The 19,442-nt window shown below is 37.6% G+C and overlaps 2 protein-coding genes across 2 annotated transcripts; one reads left to right on the forward strand and one right to left on the reverse strand.

Moving 5' to 3' along the window:
- Nucleotides 1-802: 802 nt before the first annotated feature.
- LOC130216378 (splicing regulator SDE2-like) lies at nt 803-7,772 on the forward strand. The gene is made up of 3 exons (XM_056448271.1): nt 803-906; nt 1,001-1,496; nt 5,327-7,772. Exons 1-3 carry the CDS (start codon nt 803-805, stop codon nt 5,540-5,542), a joined length of 816 nt encoding a protein of 271 aa, XP_056304246.1. The 3' UTR covers nt 5,543-7,772.
- Nucleotides 7,773-8,497: 725 nt separating this feature from the next.
- Nucleotides 8,498-14,661, reverse strand: LOC130215761 (uncharacterized). The gene is made up of 10 exons (XM_056447607.1): nt 14,644-14,661; nt 14,529-14,596; nt 11,866-11,995; nt 11,677-11,750; nt 10,029-10,199; nt 9,522-9,725; nt 9,297-9,426; nt 9,010-9,191; nt 8,755-8,872; nt 8,498-8,638 (listed from the first exon to the last, which is right to left on the reverse strand). Exons 1-10 carry the CDS (start codon nt 14,659-14,661, stop codon nt 8,537-8,539), a joined length of 1,197 nt encoding a protein of 398 aa, XP_056303582.1. The 3' UTR covers nt 8,498-8,536.
- Between the last annotated feature and the right edge of the window lie 4,781 nt (nt 14,662-19,442).

Here is a 19,442-nt window from a genome sequence, read left to right on the forward strand (position 1 = left end):
GTCACTTTTTAAAAGATGATGTAAGCAGGTCATCAAATCACAATCACAAAATCAGAATTGACCATCAAGATCTGCAGTGTAAATGCAGCCTATTAGACAAGATTTTCATACCGAGAACACTTTGATGGGTGCTTTTAAAAATTATTCCCAAGAAGAATTGAAAGTTATTTATCTTAAATTGGACCAAAAAAAAAAAAACATATTTAATGGTATTTTAATATCATGTAAATGTTTTATTTATTTTTGTGTTTTATCTAAATTAGTCTTTCCATGAAATGGCTATAAATTGATGGAATTAAAGGAACAAAATAGATAAACGGTGTATATTGTGGGATGCCATATTGTCAAACTATACTACCTTTTATAGTTTTGTGGATTTTATTTTATTTTTTACATTTTTGTGTTTCTAATGAAATATTTCTCGCACAAAACACTCAGGTTTTGCACTGTGATACTTTAAGATTATCATTAACATCATAAACATCAGGATGTTAAAGGGATAACTAACCCAAAAATGTAAATTCTGACCTCATTTACTCGCTGTTGAATATTTTAATGAAGATATTTTAAGGAGTGTTGGAAACCTCTTAACATGGACTTCCATAGTGTTATTTTTTTTCCTACTATGGATATCAATCATTACCGGGTTTCAGCAATCTTCAGTATAATATTCTTTTATGTTTACTGTACATAAAAACATCACATACTCCTATTAATAATTGTAAACATTCAAGGTATCATCCACCAATAATTGTTCTTAAAAGTACACCTGAAATATGAAAAATGTCTTCATTGTTCAGGCATGCAGGCTTCCTCTAGCAGTCTCGTTCAGGCGGACGAGGGCCCCAGCCTCAAGCGCACAAAACCAACAGACGGTAAAAAGAAAGCCAAGAAGAAATGTTTCTGGTGAGATGCTTTTAAATATGAAAAATGAAAGAAGACTTGCAAATATAAATTAAATTTGAACATTCCTGTAACATGCCTTTGCTTAATCCGATAGGACTGGCATGCCAGGACTAGAGGAAATGGGCAGCTCTAGTGAAGGAAGTCATGACAGCGACAGTGAGGTCTCTCCGTCCACCTCTGGAGGTCCACCAGCTGTTTCAGCTCATAAAGCAGACCCCCAGGAGCAGCCCTCTTCCTCAAGTCCTGCACAGAGAAAACACAACCAGGAGGAGCTGCAGAAACGGGAAAAGGAGGAGTGTACAAGTGAAATCAGCAGCTCCAGTCCTGCTGCAAACAATGAAAAACTCAACCAGGAGGAGACCACTGAAATCAGCAGCTCCTCCTCCAGTCCTGCTCTAAACCCTACAGAAGTCAACCAGCAGGATGAGATGGAGATGGAGTGTACAGCTCAAATCAGCAGCTCGTCTTTAAGTCCTGCAGAACACAGCAAGGAGGAAGTGCAGCAGACAGCTGAGGAGGTGCAGAAGACTGAGAAGGAGTCTACAGCTGAAATCAGCCCAAGCTGCAGGATCCCTGAGGAGAAATCACAGGTTCTTCCAGGTTTTTCTTACCAATTTAAATAATTTTAATTTCAATTAAACTTTTTATATAAGAAAACAATTAGTTGTATTTTTAGTTGTTGTGGTATCGTTTAAATTGTAATGACAATTTAACAGTCTCTTTAACTAGATATGGTTGCAGAAAAGCAACTGAAATCAGGGTTTTGTCAGATCATGGAATTTCTGGAATATCATGGAATATTAAAAGGTCTTTTCCAGACATTAACCATGTTTACATTCAAAGAAGCGAATTAAATTTATGTGCAAAACTGGAATATCACAGAAAAGATGTGCGAATAAAGCAGCATTTCCATCTAATGAGTCAAAGAAAAAAATATTTTTTACTTCCTGTAAAACTGGCACCAAATATTAAAAAAGCAAAACAGAATTTGCTGTGGTAGAAGCATGTGTGGGTTTTTTAAAAATAATAAATTACTCAAAGATGAAACGTGATGAACACAAAGTGGCGTTTGGAGGTGTCAGGCGCTCTTTTGGTGCACAGACACTCAAGACAGTTCTGGAGTAGGCATGATATAAAAATGTCACTGTATTGTGATTTAAAGTGTTCTTTTTAAATGTCTTGGTAAACAACTAATACTTTTTCCCCTTTAACACAATGTATTTTATTTGAGAAACATTTATAATGTTATAATCATCCCCAGCAGAGACTGGAGATGCAGGGGTGGACTCACCCATCACCCAAGCTGAGGTCACTGAGGTAGTTTGCAAGCTCCACAGTGGCAAAGCAGGTCTCTGGATGTTGTGGGGCTGTCGTGGCTGACACGTTTTTACAACATTGCATGGAGGTCGGGGACAGTACTTCTGGACTGGGAAACTGGGGTGGTGGTTCCTATTTTTAAGAAGGGGGACCGGAGGGTGTGCTCCAACTGTAGGGGATCACACTCCTCAGCCTCCCAGGGAAAGTCTATGCCAGGGTACTGGAGAGCAGGATCGGGCCAATGGTTGAACCTAGGATCCAGGAGGAACAATGCGGTTTTCGTCCAGGCCATGGTACACTGGACCAGATCTATACCCTCACCAGGGTTCTCGAGGGTTCATGGGAGTATGCCCAACCAGTCCACATGTGTTTTGTGGACTTGGGAGAAGACATTCGATCGTGTTCCTTGTGGCATTCTGTAGAGGGTGCTCAGGAAGTATGGGGTCTGAGGCGATCTGTATGAACAGAGTAGGAGTCTGGCTCGCATTGCCGGCAATAAGTCAAATTTGTTTCCAGTGCATGTTGGACTCCAGCAGGGCTGCCCCTTGTCACCAATTCTGGTCATAATTTTTATGGACAGAATTTCAAGGCGCAGCCTTGGGCTGGAGGGGGTCCGGTTCGGGAATCACAGGATTTAATCTCTGTTATTCGCAGACAATGTTGTTCTGTTGGCTTCATCGAACATGGACCTTCAGCATGCACTGGGGTGGTTTGCTGCAGAGTGTGATGCGGCTGGGATGCGAATCAGCACCTCCAAGTCTGAGGCCATGGTGCTCCACCGGAAAAGGTGGTTTGCCATCTCCAGGTTGGAGGAAAGTCCATACCCCAGGTGGAGGAGTTTAAGTATGTCGAGGTTTTGTTCACGAGTGAGGAAAGGATGAATCGTGAGATTGGAAAGACAAAGCTCTCGATTTACTGGTCAATCTACGTTCCTACTCTCACCCATGGTCATGAGCTTTGGGTCATGACTGAAAGGACAAGATCTCTGATAAAAGCGGCCGAAATGAGTTTCCTTCGAGGGGTGGCAGGGCGCACTCTTATGGATGGGGTGAGCAGCTCTGACACCCGGGAGCTCGGAGTAGAGTCGCTGCTCTTCCACATCGAGTGGCTCAGGCATCTGTTTCGGATGCCTCCTGGATGCCTACCTAGGGAGGTGTTCCAGGCATGTCCCACTGGGAGGAAGCCTCGGGAAAGACCCAGGCTGGCCTGGGAACGCCTTGGGATCCCCCCGGAGGAGCTGGAGGAAGTGTCTGGGGAGAGGGAAGTCTGGGGTTCTCTCCTAAGACTGCTGCCCCCGCGACCCGGCCCCGGAAAAGCGGCAGAAAATGAATGAATGAATAAACATTTATAATATTTTGGAGCAGTAAACAGGTCAGGTTAAATAATGAAATTGACTTCTGCTGTCTTCATTAGTTTCAAAAACACAGATTTCTCTCCATTTTAAAACGACATCTTTGTAAATCTTTTCTGCCAGAGATAATGTTATTCTGAAAAACTTAATAAATCGTACATATGCCGTAGAAATGGTATAGCAGAAAAATTAGTTGGTTTTAAAACCTTGACTTATACGTTAAACTGTCTTCCCATGCCTATTCTGGAGGTGGTAATATTGAACCACTATCATGATGGACTTTGGTTCAGACATTTTAGAATGACCAAAATAACATTTCAGAAGTTTTACAATGTGGTCGGCCTGCTGGTTTGTCCATTATTGCTGACCATTGCACCCATTTTTATCATCACATAATTTCTTATAACAAAATCACTTTTTTTTATGCACGTGCACAAGTGTTTCAGTCAAATAAAAATTTAATCTCCGTTATGGGCATACATTTTTTTTTGAGTGTGCATTTTCAACTTTATACACATCTTGTGATTTCCATCAAGCATATTTTAATGCAATCCAAAATGTGCATAAAAACAGCTGGATGGAAACCTAGCTATTGAAATAATTTTTTTTGTTGAATTCATGGACCATCAGGGGTTTTTGTTTGTTGCTTTTAAATTTTGGTTACGTTTATCAGAAATTTTTTTTACATTTATTTTTTTATAACCGTATTATTATAGTGTTTTCCGCTTTTCAAGTGTGACATCACGCGAAGCCACTTCTGGGTTCAATTGCTTAATCAATCTGTATGGGAAGACTCGATAAATGGTAATAATAAACGTTTACAAAGAGATGTAATACTTTCGAAAATCACGATAGCCATGCCTAATATCAGATGGCCAGAAAGTGATAATTTTTTTAAAATAAATTTGTGTTTGTGATGCAGCAAGTCCAAAGACTGTTGTGTACATCATGATTTTCACTTTAACCTGTGATGGGACTAAAAAGTGGCCATAAACATTTTCTCAATTCAAATGAGTAGCGGCTTGGACCTGGGAACAATATTTCATATGTCAGAACGTAACAAGCGGATGCTTAGGCTCTTTTTCAGCTCCATTTAATTCCTTTTCTGCTCATCACCTGGCAATCACGCAAGTCTAATGCAGTCATTAGACGTACTTGTTAATAAAGGCCTGCTTTTTTGTTTGTTTTTAGTCAGGGAAAAGTCAGGGAATTTGGCTTAAAGTGGGAATATTCTGAAAGGTATTTATTCCTGTTACTTTCTTGGCCATATATGACAGATTTCACAAAGGCTTCAGGTACTTTTAACTGTGGACTAATACTTTTTTTTTTTTTGAGGTCTGCAACTCAACACTTGTCTTAAGCCAGCAAAATGACATTCAGATTCGATCGCCACATCACAGGGACCTTTCTGCTGCAAATTTTACATAGTATTGGCTCATCTAAATTGGCTAGTTCTCCCTTTTCGTTAGGTTGAAAGCCAAAACATTGCAAAACAGGGAGTTTCTGCCATTAGCAGGGGAAAATCGCACTCCAAACACTCTTGTATTCATCACTCATTCAACATTCAGTGCACAATAATGCACACAATAAGTTCAGCGCACTAGGCGTCATGCCTTGAGCCATCCTCATATTGCCTCAGTTTGTTTCACAATAATGGCAAGAATTTAGGGTCAAACCTTATCTGCAGTAAAGAAATATGAAACAAATTGATTAATTGCATGCATTCATGTTGACATGTTGTTTTGTTGTTAGGTTGAGGGTCCGCTGGATCTGCTCTCTGTGAGTGGGCCGGAGCAGTTGGAGGCTTTGGGTCTGGAGAGGCTGAAGAAGGAGCTGATGGAGAGAGGGATGAAGTGTGGAGGAACACTGCAGGAACGAGCTGCGCGTCTGTTTTCTGTTAAAGGCCTGACTCCTGATCAGATTGATCCTTCGCTCTTGGCCAAATCCAGCAAGGGCAAGAAGAAATAACTGTCCAAATCCACTGCTGTGGCGAAAAATTGTTTGAGGAATTTATTCGTCATCAATTCTGAGATTTCAAAAATGTATCGCCATTCGATTTTGTGGTTAGTTTTTACCAGCAGATGGCGCTGTGTGCTTTACAAACACCTCTTGAAGCTAAAATAATTATTAATTGAGTTAGGGAGGGTTTACGTGATTTTCAAGAGTGTTAATAGTTGGCTGTGTTTACTTTAATCTTGTGACAAGAGCCAACTTACATGACTTGCATTACATGCTGAACACTCAAGCACTCGAGTTATTGATTGTATAGATAAACTAGCCCAGAGCATCATCTGCTGATTTAAAAACTATCAAGAAATGCCATCTGTTGATAAAACTAGACTATATCAGTCTGCTGATAATAAACTAGCCTAGAGCGCCGTCTGCTGATTAAAAACTAGCCTTGAGCACCATCTGCTGATTACAAACTAGCCTAGAGCACCATCTGCTGTTAAAAACTAGCCAAGAGCGCCATCTGCTGTTAAAAACTAGCCAAGAGCGCCATCTGCTGTTAAAAACTAGCCTAGAGCGCCATCTGCTGATTAAAAACTAGCCCAGAGCGCCATCTGCTGATTAAAAACTAGCCTAGAGCGCCATCTGCTGTTAAAAACTAGCCCAGTGCGCCATCTGCTGTTAAAAACTAGCCCAGAGCGCCATCTGCTGTTAAAAACTAGCCTAGACCACCATCTGCTGATTAAAAACTAGCCTAGAGCACCATCTGCTGATTAAAAACTAGCCTAGAGCGCCATCTGCTGTTAAAAACTAGCCTAGAGCGCCATCTGCTGTTAAAAACTAGCCTAGAGCGCCATCTGCTGATTAAAAACTAGCATAGAGCACCATCTGCTGTTAAAAACTAGCCTAGACCACCATCTGCTGATTAAAAACTAGCCTAGAGCACCATCTGCTGATTAAAAACTAGCCTAGAGCGCCATCTGCTGATTAAAAACTAGACTAGAGCGCCATCTGCTGATTAAAAACTAGACTAGAGCGCCATCTGCTGATTAAAAACTAGCCTAGAGCGCCATCTGCTGATTAAAAACTAGACTAGAGCGCCATCTGCTGATTAAAAACTAGCCTAGAGCACCATCTGCTGATTAAAAACTAGCCTAGAGTGCCATCTGCTGATTACAAACTAGCATAGAGCGCCATCTGCTGATTAAAAACTAGCCTAGAGCGCCATCTGCTGATTAAAAACTAGCCTAGAGCGCCATCTGCTGATTAAAAACTAGCCTAGAGCGCCATCTGCTGATTGAAAAGTAGCCTAGAGCGCCATCTGCTGATTAAAAACTAGCCTAGAGCACCATCTGCTGATTAAAAACTAGCCTAGAGCGCCATCTGCTGATTAAAAACTAGCCTAGAGCGCCATCTGCTGATTAAAAACTAGCCCAGAGCGCCATCTGCTGATTATAAACTAGCCCAGAGCGCCATCTGCTGATTAAAAACTATCCTAGAGCGCCATCTGCTGATTAAAAACTATCCTAGAGCGCCATCTGCTGATTAAAAACTAGCCTAGAGCGCCATCTGCTGATTAAAAACTAGCCTAGAGCGCCATCTGCTGATTAAAAACTAGCCTAGAGCACCATCTGCTGATTAAAAACTAGCCTAGAGCACCATCTGCTGATTAAAAACTAGCCTAGAGCGCCATCTGCTGATTAAAAACTAGCCTAGAGCAGCATCTGCTGTTAAATATCAAGCTCAGAGTCAGCTCAAGAGAGAATAGGAATGCATTTTGAAAATCACAGAATTAAATTCTCAAACCCTTTTTTTTCTGCCACAGCTCAATTTGTCATAGCTGATTTGCATATCTTGTGTTTGGCATGTCCGTAGTTATTTTAAAGATGTCTTTTGTAAAACTCAAACACCTCATTTTGAAAAATCTCTAACTTTGGAAAAAGATGCCCCCAAGATTTAATCGGATACAGATGAATCGGATGTCAGTTTTACTTTGATCTACAACACAGGGCATTTTATCACCACCTTTTCTTCTTTTGTCTTTATAGTAAAATGTGTACATTTATAAATGCAGAGCTCAGGCTAACTTTATTTGGTGATGTGTACCTTAAATTCTGCCTGTAGTCATTGATTCATGCACATGTCATTCAACTTGTTTCTAATCAAGCCAACAAGTTGTTCACATTGCACAGTATTTGACTGTATTATATGATCCTACTTTATAGTGGAATAAAACAGTAACTCAGTTTTTGTTTGTTTGTTATGACTACATATGACTAGTTTAATAATCGAAGTGTAAAGAAAGTTCCCTGTTTCCTGACTAATCTCTACTGTCTTGTCCATTTAAAGCTGGCAGCTAGCTCTCTGCAACTCTCACATGCTCGCTCACAGAACCTGGATGGGAGACCACATGGAAAAGCTGGGTTGCTGCTGAAAGTGATGTTAGTGAGGCCAGTAGGGGGCACCTGCAGACCTGCAGTCTGTGTGATGAGGGCTCTATACTGCTCAGTGATGTCTTTCAGATGAGACGTTAAAAATCCCAGGATGTCTTTCGAAAAAGAGTAGGGGTTTAACCTTGGTAACCAAATTTGCTCACTGGCCTCTGTCCATCATGACTTCATAACCCTCACCATATCATAATTGGCTTCATCACTCTGTTTCTCTCTCTGTGTGGTGTGTGGTATGGCTCAATATGGCTGCCGTCGCATCATCCAGGTGGATGAGGAGATTCCCCCAATGTGTAAAGCGCTTTGAGTGTCCAGAAAAGCGCTATAGAAATGTAAGGAATTATTATTATTTAAAGGTGACCTCTTTAAATTTGCTATTTATGCTAAAGTTAGCATCATCCCAGATCTTCTGCACCTTTAGCTTTGACAGTTTGTTCCTTATCTTCGATTGTGTTTGACATTCAGTTAAAATAGACTTGCACAAAAGGATGCAAAATCAAGTGTTTATTTTTTATTTTTCTTGTTCTGTTGCTTTTCCTAATATGGAGGAGCGGTGAGGAGCTCATCAATCAAAGAGATCCATTAAACTGTCCTTCCAGGTGGCTTCAGCTGGTTCTTTCTGCACGGGTCTTGGAGGTGGGCTGCGGGGCATCAGCTTTCTTCCAGTCTGCAATAAAGACATGATTAGACAAACTTAGTGGCTCGTTTGAAATCCCTGATACAGTATTTGATGATCAAGACAACAGGAACAGGTATGTAGTGCTGGTTCTGTACAGCACTTACTATAACCACAGGAGGAGCGAGTGCTATCGCCAGCCTTTTCTGTCTTCTGTACTGGCACCATTCTTCCCGCTTTTGTTTCATCAAAGCTGTCTGCTGAGCAAGTTCCCGTTTCATTTTTCTGTGAAAGAGAGGAAACAACGGTGTGAGATTATCAACAGGCAACTCAATCCTCCATCTGGCAAATGCAATAGTGTTTCAATAGAAGTAGAAGCACTTCATCATTAGGTTTATAAAGAAAAGTGTTTGAGATCTTACCGGTTCTCGTAGTCTTCAATCATCTGACTCAGTGGTGTTTCAAACTTGTGGCTTTTAATGAAGTTGCAGGCCTCCAAACACAAGTCTTCCAATTCTTTCTCCTTTGAACTGACGTCAGCATCGTTGAAGATCCCTCCACAGTCCTTATAGACCTCAGCGAGCTTGTCGGTCATAAGTTTGTTCTGATGAGAGAAAATAAGTTGTGTTTGAGCTCAGTTGTACAGTCTATAATTATATTTGGATGAGTGTGAGGGTTCAGCTTCGCTTGGGTCACGTTCTGCACTTACTTCGATCTTCCAGGAAGGGTCCTGTTGCTGCTGCTGCTGTTTTTTAAGCGCCTTTCTCTCATACAGAGCTTCATTCATGCGATAATGGCATAAAAGAATACTCTCTTTCAAGGTCTCTGTCTTCCTTTCACTGCACAGACACACAAAACAAAAACACAGAGGGTCAAATGCTGTTACTGTGTTTTCTGTGAAGAGAACTGTGAAGAAATCTGATGAGAAACTTACAGAAACCCCTCTTTGATCTCGTCGCTCTTGATGGTCCGTGCTCGTACAAAAACTTCCCGCTCCATTGACTTCAAATCTGAGGATTTGTCAAAGTTGGTCTCCTGCGCTTCGACAACTTCCTCGATTTTCAGCTCCTCTCTTCTCTCGGTCTCCTCTCTCCAGGCTTTTTCTACAGCTTCCATTTTCTCCTTAAGAGACATTCTTCTGAAAGAGATCACAGTAACAAATTAAATATCACACCATGAGAAGCAACGTTTGCACTTTTAGGATTTGTAGAAACAGGAAAACATTAATTGTACAAACATATTGGGCTGTTTAATGGCCACAAAAAGCCATTGTTGTTATCTGTGTGTTTCCTGTGCAGTTAAAGTTCTATTTTGCTTTTGGCTCTCAAAAGTGTTTTATAATATAAATAAAGAATAAATGGTAGTTGATAAGAAACATTCAAATGTACAATAGTGCAATATGTAATGAAGAAATGTAATGATGTGATGTAAAAGTATTTACTTTTGCTGGAGCTGTGGTTGGCGGGGGACTGAAGAGAAGTTTGCACTCGCTCGCTTCCTTTTTGATCGTGGTGTTGGCTGGAATGTAGACAAATGTGCAGGAGTCAACTGAACTTTCGGAATGACAGTCCAGGGTCTCAACTGTGGAAATATCCTTTTATCCTGCTCTTTCCTGAAAGAGATTACAGTAAAAGATGGTTATTATGAACAATGGCATCAGAAGCAGCATCTGTACAGCTGGGATGTGCAATATGAAATGAAACAGGACAAAAGAATGACTAAAATATTGAACATGGCTCTATTATGCTTTTATTGTAGCTGTTTGCTTATGTAAAGACTAAAGTGTGTTATAATTGTGTAACGTAGCTGTTTGTTAATGTAATTAAGTGAATGATAAAGTTTCAAAAATTGCACTGAACAATCAATTTATGTATTGAACTAATCTGGGGTGATTCCCAAAACCATCGTTAGCCAACTAAAGCCGCAAGTTGCGTCGTTACAAACATAGTTTGTTGATTTGTCATATTCCAAATTCATCGTTCCAACGAACATTCGCAAACTTGTACAATTGCAACTAGACCTCTACAGCTGTAGCTGGAAGCATAGTTCCTGGCTGTGTTATATTCTTAGTTATCCCCCTTATGCCCTATTCCTTTGAACCTTTCAACTTTTAAACTTGGAATGATTAAAAAAACATTAAGGTCATCTCTCTTAGGTGTAATTTGCTTTCAAAGTATTTTTACAGTTCAGTTTTAGCGATCTTCATATTGACAATTGCACTCCCTTGGTAGTGCACTTTAAAAACATTTATGCCATTTTGAACGCAGCCATGGCTCCTGGCGAAAGCTATAGGTGACCTATTATTTAAAAGCGGAATTTATGTTACGTCTCCAAAGCTTATGAAAACAAAACATATAGCAAAGGTTAATGGTTCTAAATTATCGTAGGTTATTTATTGAGAAATGTGTCTGTAGCCTGCTGTACATGACATGGGCCTGTTAGTTAGAACATTTCTGCAGTGGTTTTAATGTGTCAAATTGTAAAAGTAGACTTTTCGAAAAATAAAAAATTTAATAAAAAAACAATTTCCTACTTAATAATAATAAAATAATTATTATCATTATTTTTTAATAAATAGCCTACATATGATTTATATATGAGATTAGAATAGCTAAGTGGCTTTATGTTTTACCATGGGATATGGAATAATCTCAATAATACTTGTAAAGGAAACATTGGTTCTACATGTGTTGCTTGTATATATTTCAGTTAATATAGAAAATGAGTGCATGTTTTTACCAAAACTAATTTTACACCAACAATTATGGGCATTTTCTCTAAAGAAGTTGTTAGTCTGCTCCGTTTGAGCATCATTATGGAGATTTTACGTTATAACTAACATAGTTCAAACGACAGATCTGCAACAGAGAAACTATGGTTTTGGGGAAACACTCCTCACTTCCCAAACGATGCATCATACTATGATAATTCAGCCATGAGCTATGTCGTTGTTTGGGAAACACACCCCTGATCTCGGAAAAGAGGGTTTTTGAAAGACAATCTGGGTGATTTTAAGTGAATGTTGTGCAAAAATTAAAGTGTTAATTGATCTTAGTTGCTTGTAAAAATATTGTGGTAAAAGTTCTTACGTGTGCTGGAGCTGTTGTGGGCGGGAGACTGAAGAGAAGTTTGCACTCGCTCGCGTCATTTTCTGATGCTGCTGCTGTTGAGAAATAATAAGAAAACACTTTAATTACAAATGATCATTATCAAGGCAAGTTTAAGATGGACTGATAATATTTCTACAAACACATTTAATGCTATGACGATCTACTCACAGTGCTTTCCTGCTCCCTTTTTGATGGTGGTGTTGGCTGGAATGTAGACAAATCTGCAGGAGTCGCCTGATCTCTTGGACTGAGAGTCCAGGGTCTCAACTGCCGAAATATCCTTCTATCCTGCTCATTCCTGAAAGAGATTACAGTAAAAGATGGTTATTATGAACAATGGCATCAAAAGCAGCATCTGTACAGCTGGGATGTGCAATATGAAATGAAACAGGACAAAAGGATGACTAAAATATTGAACATGGCTCTATTATGCTTTTATTGTAGCTGTTTGCTAATGTAAAGACTAAAGTGTGTTATAATTGTGTAACGTAGCTGTTTGTTAATGTAATAAAGTGAACGATAAAGCTGCTTCCTTTAGAACAGTTCAGTCGGTTCAAAAATTGCACTGATCAATCAATTTATGTATTGAACTAATCTGGGGTGATTCCCAAAACCATCGTTAGCCAACTAAAGCCGCAAGTTGCGTCGTTACAAACATAGTTTGTTGATTTGTCATATTCCAAATCCATCGTTCCAACGAACATTCGCAAACTTGTACAATTGCAACTAGACCTCTACAGCTGTAGCTGGAAGCATAGTTCCTGGCTGTGTTATATTCTTAGTTATCCCCCTTATGCCCTATTCCTTTGAACCTTTCAACTTTTAAACTTGGAATGATTAAAAAACATTAAGGTCATCTCTCTTAGGTGTAATTTGCTTTCAAAGTATTTTTACAGTTCAGTTTTAGCGATCTTCATATTGACAATTGCACTCCCTTGGTAGTGCACTTTAAAAACATTTATGCCATTTTGAACGCAGCCATGGCTCCTGGCGAAAGCTATAGGTGACCTATTATTTAAAAGCGGAATTTATGTTACGTCTCCAACGCTTATGAAAACAAAACATATAGCAAAGGTTAATGGTTCTAAATTATCGTAGGTTATTTATTGAGAAATGTGTCTGTAGCCTGCTGTACATGACATGGGCCTGTTAGTTAGAACATTTCTGCAGTGGTTTTAATGTGTCAAATTGTAAAAGTAGACTTTTCGAAAAATAAAAAATTTAATAAAAAAACAATTTCCTACTTAATAATAATAAAATAATTATTATCATTATTTCTTAATAAATAGCCTACATATGATTTATATATGAGATTAGAATAGCTAAGTGGCTTTATGTTTTACCATGGGATATGGAATAATCTCAATAATACTTGTAAAGGAAACATTGGTTCTACATGTGTTGCTTGCATATATTTCAGTTAATATAGAAAACGAGTGCATGTTTTTACCAAAAACTAATTTTACACCAACAATTATGGGCATTTTCTCTAAAGAAGTTGTTAGTCTGCTCTGTTTGAGCGTCATTATGGAGATTTTACGTTATAACTAATATAGTTCAAACGACAGATCTGCAACAGAGAAACTATGGTTTTGGGGAAACACTCCTCACTTCTCAAACGATGCATCATACTATGATAAATCAGCCATGAGCTATGTCGTTGTTTGGGAAACACACCCCTGATCTCGGAAAAGAGGGTTTTTGAAAGACAATCTGGGTGATTTTAAGTGAATGTTGTGCAAAAATTAAAGTGTTAATTGATCTTAGTTGCTTGTAAAAATATTGTGGTAAAAGTTCTTACGTTTGCTGGAGCTGTGGTTGGTGGGAGACTGAAGAGAAGTTTGCACTCGCTCGCGTCATTTTCTGATGCTGCTGCTGTTGAGAAATAATAAGAAAACACTTTAATTACAAATGATCATTATCAAGGCAAGTTTAAGAATGACTGATAATATTTCTACAAACACATTTAATGCTATGACGATCTACTCACAGTGCTTTCCTGCTCCCTTTTTGATGGTGGTGTAGGCTGGAATGTAGACAAATCTGCAGGAGTCGCCTGATCTCTTGGACTGAGAGTCCAGGGTCTCAACTGCCGAAATATCCTTCTATCCTGCTCATTCCTGAAAGAGATTACAGTAAAAGATGGTTATTATGAACGTAGGGCTCGGTGATTAATCGAAAAGCAATCGAAATCGACATTCAGAACCTATAATCAATCTAAATTTTTTTCTTTTTTAAATATTTCCCAAATTATGTTTAACAAAGTAAGGAAAATTTCCTTTAGAAAAAAGTATTTGTTTGTTTTATTTAAGCTAGAATAAAAGTGGTTTTTAATTTTTTTAAAAACATTTTAAGGTCAAAATTATTAGCCCCTTTAAGCCGAATTGTTTTCGATAGTCTACAGAACAAACCATCTTTATACAACAACTTGCCTAATTACCCTAACCTGCCTAGTTAACCTAATTAACCTTTAAATGTCACTTTAAGAAGAGTCTTGAAAAATATCTAGTCAAATATTATTTACTGTCATCATGGCAAAGATAAAATACATCAGTTATTAGAAATGAGTTATTAAAACTATTATGTTTAGAAATTTGTTGAAAAGAATCTTCTCTCCGTTAAACAGAATTTGGGGAAAAAAATAAACAAGGGGGGCTAATAGTTCAGACTTCAACTGTATATTATAATTATATTATGACTTATACTCATTATATTATTCTGATATTATACATTTGCCAAATCGCCCAGGCCTATGTAAACATATTGAGGTAAACCTCCAGAACAAAGAAGCATAACAGTAGCAGTTTAACAGTAGTTATAAAATGGCTTACCTTTTCTGGTCTGAGGTAGGCAGGCGGACAGGTGAAGATGACTTTTGGGCAACCTTCAATTCCTCATCCTGAAAAATAATACAGAAGAAAGACATTAAAAAAGTACAGACTCTACCATAAACTTATATGTCATATTTCAGAGATTCATATTCATTTACACTAGGGTAATCGAAACATTTGCTTACCTTTCTGCCACTCAGTGTCCTCGTGGTCTTGCTTGACACTGCGGCGGTGACGGGGTTTCTCTTCATAATATCAGGCAGAAAAGGCGCCACGACGCCATGATCCTCAGACATAATCTTCTTCCCCTGAGCCGGTTGAAGTGACCGCAATCCTGCAAAGCAGCATATTTGTCAGTTAATGAGGTTCCCAAAACGGAAATGATCATTCATACACAAAAATGTGTTTTTAAAATTCAGTTAGTTGACCACCTCACCTTCTTTAGTGTGACGATAAGAGAAAGGCGTTAACTTCAACGGCTGCGATTGGACGGACTCTGAGGCCGCTTCCCTGGTTTGTACACTTGACACAGCCATGGGCGGCCACCATTTGTCGACGACTAATCGGTTATCAAATGTCTTTCTCGAGCGAATTTTCTGATTCCTACTCGTGTCATACATGATGTCCAGCTGGACAGTAAAATTCTGTTCAAAGCTGCCAAAAAAGTGACCAAAATCGTAAACTCGTCCACTGCGTTTTGATGTCTGGCACTAATGACACAGTAAAGCACTGCAAACGTTCTATATAAGTTCCAGAACAGTGACGAAATTCTTATAGAACGCGTTCGAAAGTTGCCTAGCAACATCCTTTTACAGTCAAACGTCTTTTCACTCAGCGGCCATCTTTGAAAACCCGTCTCGGCCAGTATGCTATCTGAATGTCTGAATTAATAGTAGATTACATTAATATTTCGTGCATTTTTAATTTTTCTGCAGCTGTCCAATTAGGTTTCCCGTCAATAAATATATTAGTTTTATGAAATGTTAGTCTTATATTAGCCTATAAGAGAAAAGTATAAAGCATTTGTCTGAATAAGAGAGGGAGAATTCATAGACTGATCGTGTTTTAGCCTTTTTAATGCTATTATTTGTATATCATTGACTAATGTAAAAATCGAATCAAGTCGAATATCAGTAATCAAGTTATATATATATATATATATATATATATATATATATATATATATATATATATATATATATATATATATATATATATATATATATATATATATATATATATATATATACACACACACACACATAGCAGGTCATTGAATCAAAATATCAGGATTAAAATTAAAAAGTGTTTGCTATTTACACATATGCCTTAAATAACGAGCATTTTTTGCTCATTCAGCAGATTTTAAATAAGGTTTCCTTACAAATAGCTTATATCAGGAATTGCGCATTCTCAGCATCAAATTAAATAATACAGTGTTCTAACAATTAATTAACGCATTATTACGATTATAATTATCATTATTAACATTCACTATAAAAATCTTAATAGGAAAATTCCTGTATAGTTTGCTTTAAACAAAGCTTCTACAATAATATTAACAATAATAATAACGTTATTATTATAATTTTTATTATCAGCAGTAGGCCTAAGTGGATTTGGACAACCAAACAAGTTGAATAATTCACAGTAATACTGTTTTACTGGCTATTTTCTTTATTGATTTAATCTTATCTATAAACACTGCAGGCGTTGACCTGAAATGATGAGTGTTGGCATCAGGGCTCACACAGCTCTGGTGTTTTAGTAAAGTTAAAATGACCACCATATTCACGTTTTAGTCTCTTAATTAACACAAAGGGAAATATCCTTCCTGTCTGATAAAACTAAATGTAGGAAACCAAATTCAGACTAGTTAAGACAACTCATAGACACTTGTCTGGTTTTATGTAGCCTATTTGTTTTGTATATTATTTATAAAGTGCATATTTTAGTGGTTCGCTTGCCACGAATGTTCTTTCATGGGTTTGATCTTGACTGAAACACAATGAAGAAACAGTGGAGAAATGGAAAAATATCATTTCCAGCCTCACGAGGGTAGCAGAGGCCTTGCAGACGTCCACACTTTATTTATTTAATTTTTAAACATATAGTAATGTATAACAACTTGGCACTATCAGTACATCCTTACATTACAAAAAACGGAAACAGGTGCAAATAAAGAACAATTACCTACATAATACGATTACCTACATAAAATAATTATAAGCAAAATAATACATAACTAGATCTAATAAATAAATAAAAATGACTAGGGGTTTTCCTGTAATATATACTTTTCTATCAAAGACAGAGGATTAATTACACATTTTGTTTTCATTATCTTTAGGGATTTTATAAATGAAAGAATCTCTTTATAAAAAGCACAAAACATTAATATTTTGATTTCTGTATGTAAAACTTTCCAGTATAAGGATGTTGTTGATTAGGAAGGCATCTTCCTTACTGTCCATTACAAGTCCATAAATGATGTCATTCTCATTAAAGATCTTGAGGTGTAGAATCCTTGGGTATAGCCAGTCATAAACATCTACACTTTATTTACAGTCTATGGTAAGACCATTTTAAGGTGTGTAAACAAAAACAATGGTCCCAACGTATTTCCTGTTTTACAATTTTAATTTATATAGGTTCCAAGAATCCAAATAGAGCTACATATTTATAAATAATGTTATATTGTGTAAATAATAGCTGTTTTAACATTATAATTAAACTGCATTTACGAAATAGTTTGATAACAAGCAGGAAATGATCATGGGCCAGTGACATGACCACATTGAAAGGGTCCATACCAAAGGTGCCCAAACATTTTTTTAAGAAGGGCCAAAAACCAAACTTGATTGAGGGTGGTGGGCCGGAGGTAAATATACCAAACTGTAAAGTTGTGAATGTAATTTCCTTTTCATTTATTATTATAATTCATTATACAGGGTGGGCCATTTATATGGATACACCTTAATAAAATGGGAAAGGTTGGTGATATTAACGTCCTGTTTGTGGCACATTAGTATATGTGTGGGAGCTTGTAAATAACTTTAAAACTGAGCACACCATTGTTTTTCTTGTGAAATTCCCAATAAGTTTATTAAGATGTATCCATATAAATGGCCCACCCTGTATAATTCATTCATTCATTTTCTTTTTGGATTAGTCCCTTTATTAATCAGGGGTCACCACAGCGGAATGAACCGCCAACTTATCCAGGATGTTTTACGCAGCGGATGCCCTTCCAGCTGCAACCCATCACTGGGAAACATCCATACACACTCATTCACACACATACACTATGGACAATTTAGCTTACTCAATTCACCTATGACACGAACCAACCTTCTTGCTGTGAGGCGATTGTGCACTGCACTGCACCACCATGCTTCCTAATTCATCACTTAATTTATTAATTGAATGAATACTATGATTTATTACATTTAAAATACCTATGCATTTTTGTACATTTTATAATAAATATCTTACAATAAAAAACATGAAAAATCTCATTTATAACACTAAAAAATACACTTCGCCTGGATTTGCTTCTGCAATGTTCTGCAATCTATCAAATGACTGTATTTATTCATTTATTTATTCATTTAAAATCTGATTCATTCATAACATTTAATTGAAACATTTAATTACAGTTTGCTTTTTGTAGCTTCAGTTAAAAAATAAATATATTAAATTAGAAATGACAATCTCTGTTAAAGACATTCCCCCCAAAATTCCCCATCATTTTTACAGCTATTCTCAGATAGGTTGGATGGCCAGATTGAAGGTTATCGTGAGCCAACTTTGGCCCACAGACACTAGTTTGGGTATCTCTGGTCTATTCTCACAGCCTCTTTGTGTACACCATTTTTTTTTAATAGGCTTAATTATTCAGAGTACAGTTTCCTCCAGGGGCTCCGGTTTCCCCCACAGTCCAAAGACATGTAGTACAGGTGAATTTGATAGGCTAAATTGTCCGTAGTGTATGAGTGTGAATGAGTGTGTATGGATGTTTCCCAGAGATGGGTTGCAGCTGGAAGGGCATCTGCTGCGTAAAACATATGCTGGATAAGTTGGCAGTTCATTCCGCTGTGGCGACCGGAGATTGAAGGAGGGACTGGGCCGAAAGGAAAATGAATAAATATTTACAGATTTACAGAGTACAGATTTAATAAATAACTTTAAGATTCAACATTACTCAGAGATGTAGACTTCACACATACTTTTGGAAATCCTGCAAAAGATCTTGCTTAATTCACAAGGAGGTTTGGGGTCACAAAATCATGAAATGTTTATCCGGTGTTGTGCTGAGAAATGTACCTCTGCATATTTACATGTCTACATTTAAAACAAAAATAACAATCCATTAATAATTAAAACGTAAAATTATTATTATTTTGATGGGTAAAGCAAGGACAAGATGAGAAACGTATTTTAAAAGCACTATAGGTTTACAAACAAATGTAAAATAATAATATTGACTCCCATGTAGCCTAAAATTTGGCTTTTTTGGTGGGTTTTAAGACATCTAGGCTACATGGAGCACATAAAATAGTTGTTGCTGTTTTAAACTAAACTACACATTAAACATTTTACTTAATCTCGTTGGTATTGTATTTAAAGTCAATCTATCTGATTTATTATTTAAATATCTCCTGCAGGGGGGTGGTTCCATTCATGAAACTCACCTCAGTCACTCTCATTAGTGTCATAACTCTATTATAAATTTTTATTAATCAATTTCAGTTAATAAATGCACAGTTCAGAGGGGGTGCATTTTACGGCAGGGGTGCAACTCCTGGCACAACAGCGGTGTTGTGCCGAGAAACGCACCCCTACCGCAAAATGCACCTCTTCATAGACTTTCATTAGCATTCTCAGTCTACGTTTAAAAAATATATGAAGCTA

The sequence above is a fragment of the Danio aesculapii genome, chromosome 22 (assembly GCF_903798145.1).
Source record: "Danio aesculapii chromosome 22, fDanAes4.1, whole genome shotgun sequence".
Classification (NCBI taxonomy): domain Eukaryota; kingdom Metazoa; phylum Chordata; class Actinopteri; order Cypriniformes; family Danionidae; genus Danio; species Danio aesculapii.

What these genes read in the sequence shown, in the direction of transcription:
- LOC130215761 (XM_056447607.1), bottom strand. An exon ending in GAGATCAAAGAGGGGTTTCT is followed by an intron (nt 9,427 to 9,521) that starts GTAAGTTTCTCA and finishes GTGTCTGTGCAG; the next exon opens with TGAAAGGAAGACAGAGACCT. An exon ending in TCGCTCCTCCTGTGGTTATA is followed by an intron (nt 8,639 to 8,754) that starts GTAAGTGCTGTA and finishes TCTTTATTGCAG; the next exon opens with ACTGGAAGAAAGCTGATGCC.
- LOC130216378 (XM_056448271.1), top strand. Translation starts at nt 803, where the DNA reads ATGCAGGCTTCCTCTAGCAGTCTCGTTCAGGCGGACGAGGGCCCCAGC. An exon ending in GCCAAGAAGAAATGTTTCTG is followed by an intron (nt 907 to 1,000) that starts GTGAGATGCTTT and finishes TTAATCCGATAG; the next exon opens with GACTGGCATGCCAGGACTAG. An exon ending in TCCCTGAGGAGAAATCACAG is followed by an intron (nt 1,497 to 5,326) that starts GTTCTTCCAGGT and finishes TTTTGTTGTTAG; the next exon opens with GTTGAGGGTCCGCTGGATCT.